The sequence below is a fragment of the Protopterus annectens genome, chromosome 3.part1, assembly GCF_019279795.1.
Source record: "Protopterus annectens isolate FY-2018-M chromosome 3.part1, PAN1.0, whole genome shotgun sequence".
In the NCBI taxonomy this organism is placed as follows: domain Eukaryota; kingdom Metazoa; phylum Chordata; order Ceratodontiformes; family Protopteridae; genus Protopterus; species Protopterus annectens.
Genome location: NC_056732.1, coordinates 1,645,212,579 through 1,645,233,956, shown reverse-complemented (window position 1 = coordinate 1,645,233,956; position 21,378 = coordinate 1,645,212,579). Strand labels below are relative to the sequence as shown.

The following is a 21,378-nucleotide window of genomic DNA, read 5'->3' as shown; positions in this document are numbered from 1 at the left end:
TGCTCCCAGGAATACAATTTGTTGACAGGGTACCAGATGTGACTTCTTTTCGTTTATGGTGTACCCCAGACAAGTTAACACCTTTTGTACAAATGCTAGATGATTCAAAAGTATGTTCTGGCTTTCTGCCTGAATTAGACAATCGTCCAGGTATGGGTATATTTGAATTTTTCTTTGCCTGCAAAATGCAATGACAAGCGCTAGGCACTTTGTGAATAGCCTGGGCGCAGTAGGTAAGCCAAAGGGCAGTGCAGAGAACTGATACTGCATGTAGCCTGCTTTGAAGCGTAGGTATCTTCTGCAAGATTCCCTGATTGGGATGTGCAGGTAGGCTTCCTTTAAATCCAGTGTTGCCAACCAGGCATCTTTGCCTAGCAGAGGAAGTAGCTGGTGAAGAGTTAGCATCTTGAATTTTGGAATCACCAAAAAAGTGTTTAAGGTAGAAAGGTCCAGGATAGGATGCCATGAATTGCCTTTTCTGGGTACCAGGAAAAGTCCTGAATAAAAACATTGTCCCTTTTCCTCTTCTGGTACAGTTTGAATAGTCTTTATGCTTAAGAGAGAGAGAGTACTTGCTTTTGAGCCTCTGCCCATTGATTTGGGGGTAGATCTGGCCAACCGTTTGGGGTTGGTAATATGTGGAAGTGAAATCTGTATCCTTGGGAAACTATATTTAAAACTCATTTGTCCTGGGTAATGAGTTCTCAGTTTTTGGCCTGCAGAGCAATCTTTCCCCCTAAAGGAGTGGTCAGTTGAGAAGTGCTTGGAAGTTTTAAAGTCAAGTCATTGAGACAGCTTTCCATAGGGGGGAGTCTTACTACTCCCCGATTTGGAAGCGGAAATCCCCCACTGCTTAGTCTTGTGCGTACCCTGGGAATGAAACCTGGGGCTTCTGCTGGTTTGGGGTTTGGGTTGAGAAAGCCTGGAGGAGGCAGGAAAAGACCAATTCTTAGAGGGCCAATGCCTACTAAATCTTGGAGGCTGAACTTGTAGGAAATCTTTAACAATTTGCATAGATTTAGCTTTTTCCTCCAAATTTTAAGAACGTCTTCTGCTTTGTTGCCAAACAGGTGGTCCTGATTTAAGGGAGCATCCAACAATTTAGCTTTAACATGATCTGGCAAAGATTGTTCCTTAAGCCAAGCATGCCTTCTAAGTACAGACCCAGTGACAGCAGCCCTGCAAGAGGCCTCTAATGAATCAAACACACATTGCAAAGTATGTTTCCCAACCTGTTCAGCAGAATGCATTAAATCCTGTAAGTCTTTATTTTCAGCACAGTCAGGAATCAACATTATTTTCTGCTTAAGCAATCCAATAACATGTTGCTGATACTTTAACATATGAAACTGACTGTTTAAAGCCCTAATGGCCAAGGTTGCAGAAGTGTATACCTTCTTACCCCATCTATCCAGTGCCCCGCAGTCTCTATCAGAAGGGGTAGGATTTTTGGCAGTAGTAGCCTTAATGCCCTTGGGTCCATGTGAAATGGTCTCAGGATCCGCAGTAGGATTTTTAAAAAGGAACTTGTGAGAATCAGGAACCCTGTAATATCTATCAGGTCTTCTGGGAGCAGGAGGCAAAGAATCAGGGGCCAAACAAGATTCCGAAAAGGCATCATCAACAATGTCTAGTACAGGAGGTATAACTAAAGGCCAATGTTAAGGCAGGAGTAAGAAGTCCCTAAGCCTCTTTTTTGAATCAGAGTAATCCTGGCTTTCCCAGTGGAAATCCTCTCTAAGAGTATGCAAGGTTTCACCAAAAGAGAAATCATCTGGAGGGGATGCAGAGGGAATAGAGTCCTCTGCATCAGAATCCTTATAAGCAGATAAGGGTAAATCCAGGTCATCAGAAGAAACAGAACTTTCAGAATCCTGTTCAGAAGATTCATAAGCAAATTCAGTCCTAGTTCTCTTAGAAGTGGATGGCTGGCTTCCCCTGAATAAAGTTATAAGGTCTTCAGCCATTCTTATCATTTGTTTTTAGGCATAGATGCCTGAGCATGTGGCCTGGACATCGTTTTCTAGGCATGGTTCGAGCTTTAGGCCTTAAAGAAGAAGGTGGCATCAGTTTAATATGCAAGCCCGTAGGGCTGAATACACCCTCAGAAGCCGGTGCCTGCACAGCGTCTCCAGACCCATTCAAGGTAGAGACATCCGCAGGTTCCACAGTTGAAGCATCTCGCAGCATACCGGACTCTGAATGGGTCTGAGTAGAGGCCTGCGAATCAGAAGTAGCGGGTATCAGGGGCTGTGAAAGCACCTTACTGAGTACCGGCGAACTGGCGACTGGCTTAGGAGAAGCGTCGGCAGCTTTGGACCTAGGCGGCCTGTCTCTGTCTTTATCTTTGCGTTTTTTCAGAATGTCGGTAGTCGGATGGCTTACTGATGACATATCTGGATAATTGAACTGAGAACCGAAATATTTAGAAGCGTAAATATACCGACGACGGATAGTTAGTTGGTTAAATAAGGCACAAAACCGACAGTGAGGTACGTCGTGGTCAGGGCCTAGGCAAGGAATACAGTACGAATGAAAATCTTTATGAGGTATTTGCTTTCCACAAGAAATGCAATTATTAACTTTTACTGACCGGTAAAGAGCAAGAAAAAGTTTCCCCAATGGGGTACTTAGCTTTAGTTGAAGACTTCTGTTCTGAAACTCGAAAATGAAAATTTCAGGAGTCGGCCGACCGGCACTTGTGAACTGCTTCTGCTTTGGGCACCGCACAGCAAGAAAGACTGATGTAATTGCATCGGCTGCATGCTTTATACCCCTGACGACCTGACGTCATGGAATATGAGACAGCAACCGACGCAAGACCCAAGACTTTGATAATCAGGCCGACTGAGGGCTACTGCAAGCAGATAACCCAAATGTGATGACTGCAACAGTGAAACACGAAGAACATCAATGGTTTCACATTACAAATATCTGATTTGTACTTAACATTGTTATTGGAACAGTTAACTTGGATTCAGAAGCTATGTGTAACTGATTTTTCTATATAGAGATTTGTTAACTCTACTGTGCTAAAAATGAGAAATAAATATTCTGCAGCCCTCATGTCCCCTTACCTATAAATGCCAACTCCAAAAGGACATAACAGTGGAGAGAAGTGAAAAATCCCACTGCAGTCCAGAGGATACAGTATTTTTTTTACCCCACGTAGATGCCAAAGAATTTTTGCTGAGGTAGACCGTAAATGGTGGAGGTGTGATGGGGAAGAAAGAAAAAATTGGGAACATATTTTCTGGAAGTGTAATGAGAGTTGGCAGACTTTAAAAATTCTCTGCAGACTACTCTATCAGGCATACTGATTAACAAACTGGTATGACTAAGGAAATCATTTTTGAGCTATGGTGACACAGAATCAGAATTGCCTAGACATAGTAAGGCCTTGCTGAGTCTAATTATGGTGGCTGACAAAAAAGCAATTACTAGAAAATAAAAATCAAAGTCTAAATCAACTGTACTAGAAGTAGTAAATACAGAAACAGAGATAAAACAACTGGAAATGGGATTTTAGAAAAGGGTAAGAACAAATTACATAAAAAATTGGAATTATGGAAAAATACATGCAGTGGACGAATAAGGTTTAAAAGAAGGCAGGATTTGAATGAGCTATGTAATGTTTGGCTGGCGGTGACTGGATAGATTATACGTGATGTATAATGTCTGCAACTAAAATTATGTCAATATTATTTTCATTTATATAATGATTATTTGCCTATGTCACGAGTGATAATTTAATAAAAATGCTTCTTGTTTAATTAAAAAAAAAGATATTACGTCTTTTGCAGTCTGGCTAAGGATGTAGTGGAAGGTCTAGTATTAGACCCTCCTGCTCTTTCTGTTCTTCTTGATAGCTGTGATGCTAACACCAGGCTGTGGCAAATTTGTAGAAAAGCTCCACCCCCCCCCGTACACATGTTAGGCAAAGGTGGGGGAGGGAGATAAAGGAAGATAACAGACCAATTGGCATGTCAGAGAGGCCTCTGTTAGCAGTAAGGCTTGCTTCTGTCTTATGCTGGCCACCACCCAAATTCTAGGAAGGCTGGTTGAACAGGATATTTCACCAGAAGGAGAAATTCAGCATAGCCAGTCTCAGCTCTTCACTGACAGGAAAGAAGAGGACAGAGTAATGTCATGTTATTGTACATAAACACATCCTAGAGCCCCAAACATAATGTCAAGAGAATCAAAGTCACAGAGAGTAATGTGGTAGCCTACAGTAGAAATAATAGACATGGTTTTGAACATCATCTTCCTCAGCCTAGACTCATGAAAGGCTGAAAGGTTTCTAGTGCCTGGTCAAATAAGCAACAGGTGAGGACTCCAAGCACAAATAAAGTGAAAAGAAATTCTAAAAATGAATAACTTCTTCAGCTCAAAACATTCTATCAGTTTACCTACTTTCACTTGTAGCTCCATTAATTACAGCACCGTCAGATGACCTTTAAATATTAAAGGCAAAACACGTTTATATAATATTTCCTGCTATGTGTAACCACACACAATAAGGAACAAAGCAGACAAATATACTCCAACAGATGAAGAAGCAGTCAAAAAATAAATACGACAAAAATCAATGAACTGAAACATGGCCAGGTTAATAACGTTATTACTCTGGCCGTGTTTCTGTTTGATTTTTGTTTTATTGGTGTAGTTTGTTGTTGTATTTCAGACAAACCATTTATTCTAGTTGTTAGTGTAGCAAAAAATAAATATGATTCATAACAAAGCCTTCAATTGTAAAACAATATTCATTTCCTCTAAAAATCAGTTACCACATTTTAACATATAAATAGCTTTCAATTTCTGAAAAAAAACATTTTTGTTCTGTAACTGTTCCAGTTTTTGGACTACTAAACATAAACAGATTTCTACACCAGATATTCAACATACCACTTTGGAGCAAAATGACATGCCAAACATACCTACATAAACTCCAGTGAAAAGGCGATCCAACATGACTGAAACACCATGCATTGTAGCCACTGACAACATGACTTCTTTTTCCACAAGATCTACTACTGACGTCTTTGCAATGGAAAATTCAAAATCAGAAATTTTGTCTTGGGCCTCTTCACCACTGCTGACCATACTTGGGGTACAAAACCTCACCTGACACAGTCCTGTAGAACACCAGCATATACAAGACTTGCCACAATGGCAAAGTCCATGCCCAAGGAAAAGAACAGTTTCAATGGCGAAAACTCTCCAAAGAATATCAAGAATTGAATTACAAATATAAATGTGTACTTTTATGGACTGATTAGTCACACTGAGTACACTCTATCAGAAAAATGAAATTTAATTTTCATGAGATGAAATCCAGGAATTATAACCCTGATTTTTAAAGTATAATTTCTAGTCAATAAGCAAATTCATCATAATTTTCATACATGGAAAATTAAAACACATTCCAAGTGCAAAATAGTCCATGAAATAATTTGCAAGTACTCTAAATAATATTAAATATGAGAAAACATATAAGTTATGATGAATGACTGCTAAGGCCCAAAATGCTGTATTCCATGAAAAAAACATGTTTTTCTTATACTCAAACATGTTCACATTAATGATTTATTGGTGCTTCGGCCACACAATCAATAATAGGTTCATAGGTTCATAGGTTCATACTAGGCTATCTGCCCCAGGGCATTTATAAGCCTAGCCAGAGTGTGTGTGGCTTTCACCACCCCTTAGGATGAGAATACTAATAATCAATCAATCACTCTGTTTTAGCTTTTTCCCCTTTTACCCCCAGGCTTCTCAAGTAAATGGCACCTACCCAGTAGGAACTTCCCTGTTAACCAGCATAAACAAACAAATCAGCAAAGTGGGTGAAGGGTGAACACACTAGTACCTTTGTCAAAGGGTCACTAAGTATTAGATGATTATCCAGAGCAGTATACTATCTGGAATACACGATTAGCAAGTAAAAAATGATATTCTAAAATATATGACACCTTCTATAGCATTCAATCTCTTTTAAATGCTGAAGCCAAGGGACTTCAAAGATAAATATTGACCTTACTGTTCTTAGCTATTCTAATTCCTATTCATACTACTCCTGAAACAGGCATTGCTATGTTTTTGGAGTAACAACACTGAGAGCAAAACAAATACAAGAGGGAATGATAATTACTTCAAAGGTCAAGAAGTTATACAACACTTTGTCCACGTCTACTTTAACTTAGAGAATGAATATCTTAAAAGGAAATCTGTAAGATGCAACTGACTTCATTCTCCTTGGACAATGGTATCATCGCAACTAATAATATCTAGCTTTGCAATAAATGTTTCAGAATAATACAAAAGTTGAGAATTTTACCTGCTCCCGCAGATGGTGTGCAAGGTGGTTCAGAATTACTGATGCATCACTGCTGTTTAGAGTTGATAACAGAGAGTGAACCGCTGTCACAAAAACATCACGTTCCCTTAAAAACACCTGCTGGACAGCTTTAAGTAACTCACTATGCCACTCCGGAATAGAACAAACTCTGGAGTTTGCAGTGCCCTGATTAAAGAAACATTTTTAAATGTATGTGAAAAGTTAGTAGAGAATAAACACTTCACAAAAATGTTGCATTATACTCATTTTTCAGTACATTGAGATGCTGACAGAAATAACAAAACCTTCCAGAGCACCCATTACATTCCCCCATGTTGTGAGAAGGCAGCATCATACTAAAACTATACCACCACAATTCCAGCACTACAAAAAACATTTTATCAAACCATTCAAGTCTGCGGTGGTGGTGCTGCGGTAGCATTGTCGCCTCACAGTAAGACGCTGTCCGGTTCAATTCTCAGCTAGAGCGTCTTCTGCGTGGAAACATACGTGAATGGGCATACCTTCGTTGAAGGTTGTGCATCAGTGCTGGCAACTCGGCACGTAAAAATCTACTGCCAATCATAAGCGGACCGGAGTTCCGCAGTGGCGACCCCTAACCGGGAAAAGCCGAAAGACACAAAAACATTCAGTAAGTACAACGGCAGTCAGATTACTTGGTACTAGCTTTTTCTGATCACCAAGTGAAAACAAATTAATCAGCAAAGGCTCTACAAATAGATGAGGAGATGAGAGGTAGTGATACGTTTCAGGAATAATAGCAAAGCAAAGTTCCATTACCACAAGAAATGACTCGTCCAAGAAATAGACACCCTGCAGAAATTATATTGTTCTATGTTGGCCAAAAGTGCCTTGAAAGATTATTAGTCCAGCATGGTAATATAAGCCAGGTCCAGGGTGACAGACAAGATAGTCAGCTAAGCTAAGCAAACAGGAGTGGAGCTAAGTACACTGTTTTAATGTTGACCAGATGCTGTGTAATAACATCTGGATCACTTCTATTTAGCAATCTTGCAAGTTAATTTGCTGAATTTTAAGTCAGTTTATTCCTTTCAGACAGCTACAGTAAGTCTGTGAAACGATAAGCAATAACATTAGTGGAGGAATTTAACTTCCCTACTTCATTTGTTAATAAGATAAGTGAACTTGCACCTCTGACCTACTTCAGCTGTGATCCAGGCCACAAAGGCAACGATAAATACAATCAATATACACGGGCACTTTAGAGCATACACATGACCAATATATTTTGGAAAGAATGGAAAATAAGCATATGGCTGGTGGGAGATTTTTCAGATGTGACATGCACCACAAGACAAAGACAACATATACAGTATGACTGCACTAGCAACATACGCCATGAATGTCACAATGAGCACTTTTAAAAATTATTTATTTTACGCAATGAGACATGTTACAAGTTTTTCTTATCAGGGATATTTATCATAGTTCATAGTTACAATTTTGTTAAATAGCTATTATTTTTCAGAATACTTCATTTTTTTTTTGTCTTAGCCCCATATTCTTGGATATGGGGCTACATTTGCGAAGGAAGGTGCTACATTTTGCAAGATGGCATACAATTTAAAACTATTAGCATATTCCTGTATCCTAAAAATTTACAGAGAAATACAGTATTTTTGGGATGTACATCAGAAGTACTAACTATTAAAAATATTTTGCAATGCCATTAGGGTTGCCACCTGTTCAGATGCCCACAGTGCAACATATTTTATAGAAACATGAGATTTTCCAGGACAAAGCATACCCATGGCCAGTGCAAATGACAGGACTTCACTTTTTAGCCAAAATAAAAGCTTATTCTTGTAGCATTTGAATTGTTTATTCTACAGTGAATATAAAAAGTTTACACACCTGTTAAAATGCCAATTTTTTGTGAAATAAAAAAACGAGACCACAATAAATCATTTCAAAACTTTTCCCACCTTTAATGTGACCTATAACCTGTACAATTCAATTGAAAAACAAACAAATCTGTTAGGGGAAAAAATATAAAAAAATAAAAAATGTACAATACGCTGGTTGCATAAGTGTGCACACCCTTAAACTAATACTTTGTTGAAGCACCTTTTGATTTAATTACAGCATTCAGTCTTCGTGGGTAGGAGTCTATCAGCATGGCACATCTTGACTTGGCAATATTTGCCTACTCTTACTTGAAAAAGCACTCCAAATCTGTCAGATTGCGAGGGCATCTCTTGTGCACAGCCCTCTTCAGGTCATCCCACAGATTTTCTATTTGATTTAGGTCTGTGCTTTGGCTGGGCCATTCCAAAACTTTAATTTTTCCTGGTAAGCCCATTCTTTTTTTATTGTGATTTTGCTTGGGATCATTGTCATGTTAAAAGGTGAAGTTCCTCTTCATCTTCAGCATTCTAGCAGATGCCTGAAGGTTTTGGGCCAAAAGTAACTGGTATTTGGAACTGCTTATTAATTCCCTCCACCTTGACCAAAGCCCCAGTTCCAGCTGAAGAAAAGCAACCCTAAAGCATGATACTGCCACCACCATGGTTCACCGTGGGGATGGTGTTCTTTTGGTGAAGCAAAATATTGTTTTTGTGCCAAACGTACCTTTTGGAATTGTGGCCAAAAAGTTCAACCTTGGTCTCATCAGGCCATAACACATTTTCCCACATGCAATTGGGTGGCAATGTATTGTTTTGCAAATTTTAGCTGGGCCTATTTGTTTTTCTATATAAGAAAATGTTTCCATCTTGCAACCCTACCACATAGCGCAGACATATGGAGAATACAGGAGATTGTTTTCACATGTAGTACACAACCAGTACTTGCCAGAAATTCCTGCAGCTATTTCAGTATTGCTGTAGGTCTCTTGGCAGCCTCCCTGACCAGTTTTCATTGTGTCTTTTCATCAATTTTGGAGGGACATCCAGTTCTTGCAACATCACTGTTGTCCCATATTTTCTCCACTTTTTGATGACTGTCTTCACTGTGTTCCATGGTATATCCAATGCTGTGGACATTTTTTTGTACCCTTCTCCTGACTGATACCTTTCAACAATGAGATCTCTTTGATACTTTGTAAGCTCTATGTGAACCATGGCTTTTGCTGTAGCAGACAACTGAGTAAAAGTAAGGAAAATCCTACTAGGACAGCTGAACATTATGTGGGGTTAACCAGAGTCACTTTAATTGATGGCAAGTGTGTACCCAAGACGACTGAATGCTGTAATTAAATCAAAAGGTGCTTCAGCAAAGTATTAGTTTAAGGGTTTGCAGACTTGTGCAACCAGTTTATTGTACATTTTTTTATTTTTTATATTTTCCCCTAACAGATTGGTTTGTTTTTTAATTACATTGTACAAGTTAGTGGGAAAAATTTTTAATGTTTTATTGTGGTCTCATTTTTTATATCACAAAAAAACGGGCATTTTAACAGGGTAAATTGTGTAATTTTTTTATATCTACTGTATTTCTTATAACCTTTACATGTTTCAGATACAAAATAACTGTTTAACGTAACCATTAAAGAAAATGTAGGAAATATTTTTGTCCTTAAGTCTCAGGACATTTGCTATTTTTTAGTTTTTTTCACAAGACATAACTGCCTAAAACATGACTGTTTTGTACAAAGAGGGACAGGTAGTAACCCTAAATGTCATTTATACTGTATTTATGGTTAGCTAGTGTAAAGCTGGCTCAGAACACAATGTGGCCTACTCATTTTGGTGAATCTGCACTTGTAAAGCTATTAAAGGTGGCTGGGCAGCTACACTGTGAATTCAGTAAAGGCAGATCAGTTACAGACTGTGCAAGACAGACTGTTTAAGGTGGCTGCCACAACCTTTGAGAAAACAGTTTCTCCCCCCACTAGCTTAAAGGAATGTCTGTACTATGATAGGGTTATTTTGGTTACTTGATTTTAGCATGTAGGAGCGAAGTCTGTTTTTTTTTTTTTACAAGGGAAGAGTAGTAATTTAGAAATACTACATTACAAATGAGGGATTAAAACAGAAGTGTGTTTCTGACACTGAGCAGTAGCCAGCTGATTTTGGCCAGTGTGATACAATGGTGATCCCAATTATCAGACAAGTGAAACAAACCTAAACATTGTTTTAACTGTGGTGTGTGGGGTCATGATATTTTTTTTGATACTTTTGGGTGAGTTCTGTATGATAATAGAAACTGCACTTTCTAGCTCATGTAGGAGAACACGTATTAATATAACCTGTCAGGCTTCAAAGCTGAGGAAATTTGAGAGACTGTGTAAAAGTCCCAACAATGAAAGGAACTTACAGCAGGTGGCCTGTGCGTTTGTGGTAGAAGAAGTCAAGGTTGTGATCATACCAGACACTCAGGTACCTTTGCGTGTGAATTTGTGGAATTCTTGCCTTTTACGGGCACTTTACTAAGACACCAGCATCTTATGAATGTTTTGGGGGATGCTGAAGAGCATAAGAGCAATTTTTAGATTATTTCAATTTCTTTTTTGCTATACATCCTGTTAAATATAGCTTGAAAGTCTAGGTGCAGGCTTTTTCCAAGAGATCTGATGGATCCCACTGGTTGGAACTGGACTATGTCACTGGCATACACAGTGCAGATTATGTTGGGAAGACATGATGACTCTAACTTTACATACAGTAAAAAAGCAATGGTCTAAGTACAGATGCTTGCAGCACACCTGCAGTGAGGGAACATGTGGATAGTGCAGTACACCGAAAGATTACTCGGAATACTTTTTTAAATAAAGACACTGAAATCTCCTTCATTCCATGTTTTTCTAGGCAGCCAAGCGGACGTGTGAGCCACAGCTTGAAATGTTCTTTGTAGATCTACAGAGAGGCCTGTAATATACGGACCATTTCCAAAGTTTAGGCAGACTTGGCTGGTGACAGAATATATGGCTGTGGTTATACTGACTCCAGTTGCCAGAAGCTGTAGTGGCTGTCAGAGAGGATACCAAAACTGTGTAAGTGTTTGCAGTCAGCTGTAGGGGAAGTGGGTATGACTTTTTGTATTGGTGCTTTGTGGACACGCTTGAAGTTTTGAAAGATGAAGCCTGTGTAAGGGTGAGGTTAAAAGTATGTATAAGTGGTTTTCAAATGACTGGACAAGCCGTAGAGTGTGTTTATTTCCTGGGACTAAGTTTTTACCCTCTTTGAACCTGATGTTACAGAGGTGAAAGGTTATTACTGTAAATCTGCTTGTTTAACAAGGGCTACATCTCTGGTGAAAGGTGTTGGTGAAGGCAAAGTTGGTAACATTTAGCCTGATAAAGATAAGCTTAAGAATTTAGTAAAGGGTTAAAAAAAATAATTTAGTAAAGGGTAGCCGCTCTGGTGGCATACAGGGATAAAGCCCTGACAATGTTCCAGGCAACATGGGATCGATTAGTGGCTCAGGCAATTGATGGAGTGGCAGGAATGGATGACCGTGCCTACCCTGTGTGGGAGGGTGTTCGTCAACAATGCTTCCTAAGGGGACATGTGGTCCAAGCACTGGAGTTATTCTCTGACGTTTTCAACAATGTCAGGGGGTGGGACACTTGGTAAGCATTTAAAGAAATATCCCATGGCAGAAGCAACGATGGATGATCTTTATGACTTGTGACTGGCCGTAACAATACCGGAGCAAGTCCAGGGGAAGTAGGAGATTAGCTGGTAGACCTGGTGTGGACATAGAACATTAGGGAGCTGGGCCAGTGGAATCAGATTAAGGGGACAAAAAAAAAAAAATTTAGTAAAGGGTAACAGCAATTACAGAATACCCATACTGATATGGAAAAAATAAACTTCTCATACCAGTGAGTTACTACAGATCATCATCAGCACACAACAAAATGTTACTCAAATTCATAATCTGAAAATGAAAGACCACGAACCTTACAGGACAGAAATCCAAGCAGAAAATGAGGAAAGTATAGCTTTAAGTTTTGAAGTAGGAACAGGGCCAAGGTGTTAGCATATGATGAGTCAGTCAGTGGGACAGTGGGTGACTTGGAAGGATGCCAGTCAAGATTTAGATGCCCATTTGAAATGCACCTAGCTTGTGCCAGTCCAGATAACCCTTAGCTTAAGGCGCTCTTCATTCATACTGAAAGAAACAAACTCCGGGTGAAGGAACTTCAAAGGATATTTAATTTAAACAACAACAGATACTGGTGTCATCCTTGACTTAGGTAGAGAAAACTTAAAAACTGAACAGCAGGAAGACTGACTGTGAGACTTCAAAGATTAGAAATATTAACTTATCATGGACATTGGTAGCAGGAAGAATCCCTTATCCACTGCTTGAGCGGTGGAGCTCCTTGGTCTTCTTAGCAGTATTCTTACTTTCCTTGTGGTACATTTTCGATTAATAGCTGACTTTTACTGTTCCCCGGTTTTGAGTCAGACTGGGTATGAAACAGTTATAGAAGTGCATTTTTGTTTTTCTGCTTTGTCCTTAATCTTCTCTACTCTAGGTCTCTTCTCCATAACTTTCAATTTTTGCTCTGTGTGATACCATACTACAGTCTGGCCTGACAGCATTTGGTGGCGTAATAACATAAGAGAGACAAGGGATGCTAATGAATGTCATGCTTGGTCCCCATGCAGAAAACACACTTGAATTTAGTGTTTTAACACAGAAATTGTTAACTACAGTTGCACCAGTTGCATACATGATAAAGTGATGAAGACAAAACTCTGAAACTATATACTGGACTCTGAACAGTAATCAACGATTTACAAATAATTTAGGAAAATCAATGAGCAACTGGTGAACAAGACAGCAAGCACTTTCTCACACTGTATCAGGAATGAAATGGAAGGGATGTGAAGATCACTCCCATTTATAGTGATGTAACTGAAAACAGTGGAATGAGGTTAACTAAAAGACTGCAAAGACCGATGTACACTGGTATGGGATGTCTGAAGTAAGAAAGAATTACTTTAAGGGTGTATATACGACAAAGTCCAATATAAAGAGAAAAATAACAAGCAAGTTCAGAAATGTATTCCAGTGGTTTGAGTAATGAATGTTCTTGAAAGAATGTTATGTTAAGTATGTCACTTTAAGTACTAATTTACTTTTAACTGCATTTTTGATTGGTTTGAAAGATGTACGATGTTTGTTTGAGATATTACAAATATTCTAGGTGTTAGCTAAGGTGCTAGACAGCACTGACGATGGAATAAAGTGTTTTATGAACTTGATTGTCATTTCCCTGATTACTTTAACGGTGCACTGTAAAGCCACCAAAAAATAAGATCCTAAAGATCTTGCAACAAGGTTTCTCGAAATAATAAGTACTGTAGGCACCAGTTGTATCTAGGTTGAATGACTGTGAGGCTATTGGATTACATGCTATGCCTTTCCAGATAACAAGCTAAAAACAATGTTGTAAAATTAACGGAGTTCCTGCTGCAGTGGAAATAAAGACATTTCACACCCACATTTGGATGGAAACAAGCACAGGATTAAATAAAAGTCACTGATTTTGTTCCTTACGTCTTTTTCCCATCTCTGTCAGACAACCATTAAACCTTCCTTTATCAGTCTAGAGCCCATTCATTCTCTCACTAGTGGGGAGCCCACAGAATGAAGGTGAGGGCTCACTGGGGGAACCATTATCGAGGCAGCCATGGAGATAATTTGTGCCCTTGATGGCATCAAAAACTTAAGCTGTCTGCATGCAAGTCCCTAATTCCACTTCTTGGTGGCTAATGTGAACATCAACATAATGGCAGGGTCTCCTATGCCTTCTCCATGCATGTCCCACCTACAAACTAATGAGGGCTATTGTCAAAGTGTATGGACCCAAGCCCATGTCCCTAATCCTGGCCTTTCTGGTGCCATTCAAGCCTCTACTTGTATAGATAATGGTGACTGGATAACCAGAGTCACCACTTCCTTCCTTCCCCTGGGGTGGGTAAGCTAGCATCTGCCACTCACTCCCATCATCCCCCACGTAGCTCTTCCAGCACCAGAGACATTATTTAAACTTGGGTCAAGCTGAGTCACAGTCAGGGTTTTATCTCCACAATGCACAGGCAGGCTCATTACATATTTATTTTACAACTCTGAATGCAGACAGAATATACATTTTGATTTCAGCCCCTTGCAGAAAAGAGGAGCGGTGCAGTGTTGACCCCTACCACATGATTCACCCACTCAGAAACCAGCACTGGACAGGCTTAATAAGAACAAACAAACCACCCCAATGGCTGCCTTAATGACAGCACCTCTTAGCTGACCCTCTCCTCAGTGATGAGAATGAAAGGTCTGACTGTGTGGGAGGGGGTTGATAATTATAAGGCAACTGGGACAAAAAAAAAAAAAAAATGAAAGAAAACCTTCTAGGTCTTCAGATTTCAGTAAAGTAACATTCTGGTTACTTCCTATGAAAATCAAAACAAACTCCTTTCTAGCAAATATAAGTTCTTGTAACAAACATTTATGACTTCTACCATACATAGATATCCTTATTTGTCACCGCATGCTGTACCTCAACGTCTCCTGCGAACTTCATTTTGGTAATTAACTCCTTGAGAGCCTGAATGGTGTTTAGGAGAGCCTGTCTCTCCTCCGACCAGGTTTCAGGAGTTTGCATCACAGAATGGATTTGCTCCTCTCCATATGGAGCTTCTGTAAGGGACAAAACCTGAATGCCTTCTTGATGGACTTCCCTCAACAAGTTCTAGGAGGCAAAAGAAAAATGATTAACAGAAACTATTCAGTTTACCTTGTCTAATCTCAGTTTGTAACAAACAAAGACAATCCCTACTAACATTCACTAGTTTCCTTACATACAAAACCAGCAAACATGGTAGGACTTAAGACTAAAATGAGGAAACACCTTGCACTCTACAAAATACCATTGTTAAAAGGATAATGGGTACAAAAGTTACTATCTCAAACCTAGTTGCAATTGCTTCATTTTACATTACATGATCTGTTTAAATTACAGCATATGCTGTTCTTTGCCAACTGTCTAGGCAGTTTTCTGCCTCTATTCAAAGTACTGTCTATGGAGTTAAAAGCTCCACTTCTAATCACAAACTGATACAACTTGTGATGCCTAATAAAGACACTATGGGTAATTAAAATGACAGTGGACTTTTGGTACCATCGATATTTGGTCCTTGCACACTTTATTCTGGGTGATGGCTGAAAAGGTGTCCTTGGATAAGCCAATCTACCATGTTAAATAAATAAATATATTAAATATCTTTAATAAGTAAATAATGCCTGGCAATGTAGGCATTACTGGAGAAACAGGTGGCGGGGCTGCACACTCCTGCAAGGTCTGTTATTTCCCCTATAATGTTCACCCTGGAGGGCATTACTGCACTTTAATGACAGGCCATCTGTTAAAGGAGAACTCCACCCAAAACTCAAGTTTTTCTTTCCAAAAAGTGTTTTTCCTTCCCTGTCATCCAACACACAGAAAAACATAATTTAATAATTATGTTTGCCTTTCTTTCCTGTATTTGTCTCATCTGTTACATCACAACAGCTACTAGGAGTGGCAGAGTTATTAAGTTGGGTCACTCATCCCTACAACAGAGGCATTAGGAAAACAATGACATTTAAATGTGCCTTATCAGTTACAGATTACCACATCACACCTCAGATAAATAGAGCAACCTGGAGTCTGAACAAAGAAGGCAGGACTTTCAAGCTTAGTTTTCACATGTGAATGTCTTTCCCTTTAATAAATAAAACTCAGTGACACAAAGAAAAAAAGCAAATATGTTCAGCCAACTCATTACTTTCTATCACTATTTGATTTTGCATTTTTTCTACACTGTAATTTCTGTAAACATGCATGTTTCTTCTGGTGTTGGGGAAAGAAGATTAACATCAAATACTTTAATTCTAGCCTCAATATTTAAAACTGTGAATGAAATGCAAACCATCACAGCCCAAGTAACACCTATAAATCACAGGGGTCAGACTTCTCACACTTGAACAATGAACTACAGTTGTTACTTTGAAAAGAAATTAACTTGGCTACATTTTTAAGCCTGCCATTCAAACATTCCTTAAAGGAAAACTCCACCTTAGAACTCCAAAAAAAAATTTTTTTTGCATCTTTGTTTTCTGAGCTACTTTAATGCCTCAAAATCACAAAATCACTCCAACTGCTTCTTTTAGATTCATAGATTATAGATTAGGTTCATAGATTAGTACTAGGCTAACTGCCCTTGCGAGCCATTTTTAAGCCTAGCCAATTACCCCTTCTGAGGCTCAAACACTGCACCTTGTGTTTGTAAGGCAAACACTTTAACCATTAGGCCACCCTTTTACAATTTTAATGTTTCCCTCAAAATGGCGGATTATGGGGTCTGTCTTGGTAACATGATCTTGTTTTCTTGCTTTCATTCCTTCTTCCCAGAATACATTTCAAGTACTCTTTATACAAAGAGTCATGCTAGACATAAGGAAGTCGTGATGTTTTCTCATGTCATTAAGACAGAATGTCAGGACTGTGAAACACTGTCATCTAACACACCTTCTGAAACAGAGCTCAGTTTTCCTGACTGAGCCTCATTTTTGTATCTGTCACAGCTTGTTCTATACTATAAATAGCTGTTAGCTACTTCCAGCAAAATAAACTAGGTAATTAGCACACTTTTGTAAAGGGATTATTTTGTAGTTCTAAAAGAATTGACAGACATTCACCCACACTCTCATGCTGAGGTGTGAAAACTCCCACTGCAATAAATGATCCTTGCTGTACATTTACAGGTGACAAGTAGTAGGACTCCAAAGTACAGTTGCCACTTATCCGTTTTTTTCGCAGACTATCTGGAAATCAAACTTGATTCTCCAGTAGTTTGGAAAACACTGTACAAACTTCGGCATTCTGTTTCAAAAAAGGAAACAGACTATCGGAGTTACTTAAATCGGCTGATATACTATGCTTTTTTTACAGAAAAACATAGTAAACTGGATGAAAGCAGGCATCAGGAATGGAAAAATAGGGTGTTCCTGTCCGCTGATGTCAAAGTGATGCCATAAAATGGGCAGAATGTGGGCAGGAGAGGGGGTGGGAATGGGTGGGGTTACAGGCGATGAGAGAGGTGTGGCCTTACTCTGGTTTTAGCCACAACGAAAGGTGGCAGCCCTACTTCAAAGTCTATCTGCTACTTTTCAATGCCTTCAGTGGGAATTTTTTTCCTCTAGGGTTGCTACCTACCATTTTTTTTCTGGACTATCCAGCCCAGTAGTTTCAAAGTCCAGTATTTTGTTTCAAAAAAGGAAGCAGGCTATTGGAGTTTGTTAAATCGGCAGATTTACTATGCTTTCTTAGAGAAAAGCATCATAAATGGGCAGAAAAAAGGCATCAGGAATGAAAAAAGTGGGCATTCTCCATAGGCTGATGCCGTGATGATGTCACAAAATGGGCAGGAAGTGGGCAGGAGAGTGGTAGAAATGGGTGGGGTTACAGACTGCAAGGGGTGTGGCTTTGGTCTGGTTTTAGCCACAACAAAAAGTGGCAACCCTATTTTTCTCTCTCGTGAATGATGCAGAATTAAAATGTGCTTTACTAGTTCCTTAATTATTTCTGCCATGTTCATATCCCTTTTTTCTACTTCATATTTATATACACTTTGGTAACCAAGAAAGTGAACTGGTCCCAGGACTCTTTTCAGTCATGACTTGGGCTACACTGGCAAAGATAATAACAAGTAATAAATGCACTTAGCAATACAAAGAAAAAAGTGCTGACATAAAGACATTGGTAAAGACTGCATGTGCAACACATACCCAATGTGTGACAGTGAATAAGTAAAAACATTAACCAACATTTACTAGAATGTGTGCATGAATAATACTTAACTCTACTATGTTATGTTTATTATAAATAATGAATTGTATGCACCCATACTGCATGCACACACACACACACACACACATATATATATATATATATATATATATATATATATATATATATATATATATATGGGTCTACTTCAGAATGCCGACTTTCATATGGCCGACACCATATGATCGACATTCCGAAAGGCTGACGTATGACAGCGGAGATCCTGCTACAGTGCAGGACTGGGAGATTCCCCTTTCCTGCACTGTAGTGTGAGCTCAGAGTGAGAATATTTAAGTAGCAGGGGGTGTGGGCAGCGCAGTGGGGCTTGCCCCCCTGCATAACACAGTTTTACTGTGTTTACAGGTAGGTAACTGGTGCTATTTCAGGATGTCAGTCTTTCAGAATGTCGATGATATGGTGTCGGCCATATGAAAGTCAGCATTCTGAATGGTTGGCATTCTGAAGTAGACCTATATATATATATATATATATATATATATATATATATATAGAGAGAGAGAGAGAGAGAGAAGAGAATGTGTGTGTGTGTGTGTGTGTGTGTGTATACATACATATATGTATATATATGTATACATATATATATATATATATATATATATATATATATATATATATATATATATATATAGTACATGGGTACAAAAACATATGCATGTGTGTATAACAGAGAACTAGACATATGCCTGTGTGTGTAATTCATGTCCCTTAAAGAAGAACAAATCAAAATAGAAATTTTATGTAACTGTACATGTGTATCTACACATAAAGGAAGGGGGGCAATACTGCAGCATTTAGAAGAGAAGGACATCTATGGTTATGGTAATATTTTACAGAACTATTCTATGTCCTTCTCTTCATATACTGCAGTATTCATAACATAAGGGAGAATGCCAAATCTGAAGCTTGGGACAGGTTGGGAGGAGGATGAGCCAATGCTTTTTCTACAAATCCATGCAGGATTACTCTTGCAAACCCAGCTCTGGACATGGAGATGGTGTCAAGCTTGTAGTGTTAAATGAAAGTATGGGCAGAGGACCATGTAGCTGCAGGCAGTATAGAGCCAATGTCCAAACCTTTAAAGAATGCCCCTGCAGAAGAAACTGCTCTAGCAGTGTGAGCCTTATCGGGAGAAGTAAGGGTCTTACCATTAGACAAATAATAAAATATCTTTAGAAATCCAGTTGGAAATAGTTTGTTTGGAAGCTCTTGGGTGGTAAGAGACAGACGGTTAGTCTTACAAAAAAGCTTGCTTTTGTCAAGTTAGTATCTGAACTGCCTATGCACATATAAAGTGTGCAATATTTTCTCACTAGAAAACTGAGAAGGAAAAAAAGGTTAATGGACTGATTTAGGGATAATTCATTTACCACTTTGGGCGTAAAGATAGGGTTAGTGCACAGGGAAAACCTATCTCTACGAAAGGCAGTGAAGGGGGGGATTGGACATCAGGACCTGTAACTCTGAAACTCTTCTAACAGACGTAATGGTCAGTAACAAAACTGTTTTCCAGGTGCAATGCTGCAGGGAAGATGACCTTGCTGGTTAAAAAGGTCCCAGTGAAAGCTTCTCTAGCACACAACTGAGATCCCAAAGAGAAGGTATTGGTTTCCTTGGTGGTCTGATATGAAGGACACCTTTAAGAGACACTTTTACCTCTAACCTAGAGGCCAAAGATGGAGACATAGGCAGACAAGCAGAGATAGTTGAAAGGTGAGCCTTCACCAAAGAGTAGGACAACCCAGCCCTCCTCAATTCACACAGACAAGACAAGACCACCAGAACATCGAATGACAGTGGTTGTAGGTCCTTTTTGTGACACCAGATGGAAAACCTTTTCCATATGGAAATGTAGCTGGTTGCGGGTTTTCTGGCTTCCTGCAGAACTTGTAGCACGTTCTGTGAAAAAAGGTGTCTATAAGGATTTAAAACCCAATCACCCACAAGGTCAGGTTCAGGGTTGACAGTTGTGGATGTACCAGGATCCCCTTTGTCCTGTGTAAGTAGAACCATCCTGTGGGGTAACTTGTGATGATTGCCTCTGGCTAGGTGCAGGAGAAGGGGGAACCAGTTCTGTCTTGGCCAAAAAGGAGTCACCAACAAGATTTTTGGCTGATCCTGATGAATCTTCAGTAGGACCTTTTGTAGAAGCGGCAAGGGTGGAATGCAAACAGAAACATCCCCTTCCAAGAGAAAGAGAGAGCATCCACCTTCCATACCAGGGGATGTGGGATCCTAGCACAAAATTTTGGAAGCTGTCTGTTCATGGGGGAGGCAAAGAGATCTATCTGAGGCATACCCCAATGCCGGATTAGGTCCAGAAACACATCCCCGTGCAACATCCATTCATGGGATTGGGTCATGGATCTGCCTAAAGACTCTGACACTATATTTTGGGCTGAGGGAAGACATGACTGCCTGAAGGGAAATTTGGCTTTGTAAGGCCAATTCACAGTTGAGTAGGGCTAGTCTGCATAGAATTTAAGACTTTACTCCCCCCTGCTTGTTGATGTACAAAGACCTATGGTGTTGTCTGTTAACCACCTCAGTACTCCTGGAACTAGGTTGCTTTTGAAAGATTTGCAGTACAAAAAACAATGTCCTCATTTCCTTTAAATTGACATGTTCCTGTGCCCGTTTGGGAGACCAAACATCTCTGACCCTCCAGGCTTGAGGAGTTGCACCCAAACCTGTGTGTGACGTGTTTGTGAATAACTCTACGGAAGGAAAGGGTTTTTGTTTACCTGCATAATTCACCATTCTAGTTCTCTTTTTACGCTAGGAAGGAGTGGGATCAGAAACTCTAAAGGATGTGAGTGCTGCATCCATACAGTTCTTAGATACCATTGCAACTCCTCATGTGTAGTCTTACTAATGGTATCATGAAGATAGTGGATGCCATGTACCCCTAACAGAAAGAGGAAGTCCCTGGCTGTCAATGACTGAAGAGGAAGGATAGCTGTCAATGACTGAAGAGGAAGGGTGCTCTGAAAATAGGAAGTCAGGAACAAGACCTTCTGCATGGGAAGACAGGCTAACATTTTATCTGTCTGTATCCTGTATCTGAAGAAAATGTGATATTGCGAAGGGGTGAGAGAAAACTTCTGGAAGTTTATAGTGAACCCTAAACTCTGTAGAAGGGCAACAGCGAAGAAAAGATTTTCCTAAAGAGGTTCTGGGGACTATGCCTGAATCA

At 39.4% G+C, this 21,378-nt stretch overlaps 1 protein-coding gene across 4 annotated transcripts in view; it reads right to left on the bottom strand.

Annotated features, from left to right (window-relative positions):
• Window positions 1–21,378, bottom strand: part of AKAP9 (A-kinase anchoring protein 9) — a 3,155,794-nt gene that overhangs the window by 436,075 nt on the left and 2,698,341 nt on the right. For all 4 annotated transcript variants that reach the window (XM_044067665.1, XM_044067666.1, XM_044067667.1 and 1 more), the window contains 2 exons: window positions 14,835–15,026; window positions 6,341–6,526 (listed from right to left, as the gene is read on the bottom strand). In XM_044067665.1, coding sequence (XP_043923600.1) covers window positions 6,341–6,526; window positions 14,835–15,026 — 378 coding nt within the window. The remainder of the gene's footprint in view (window positions 1–6,340; window positions 6,527–14,834; window positions 15,027–21,378) is intronic.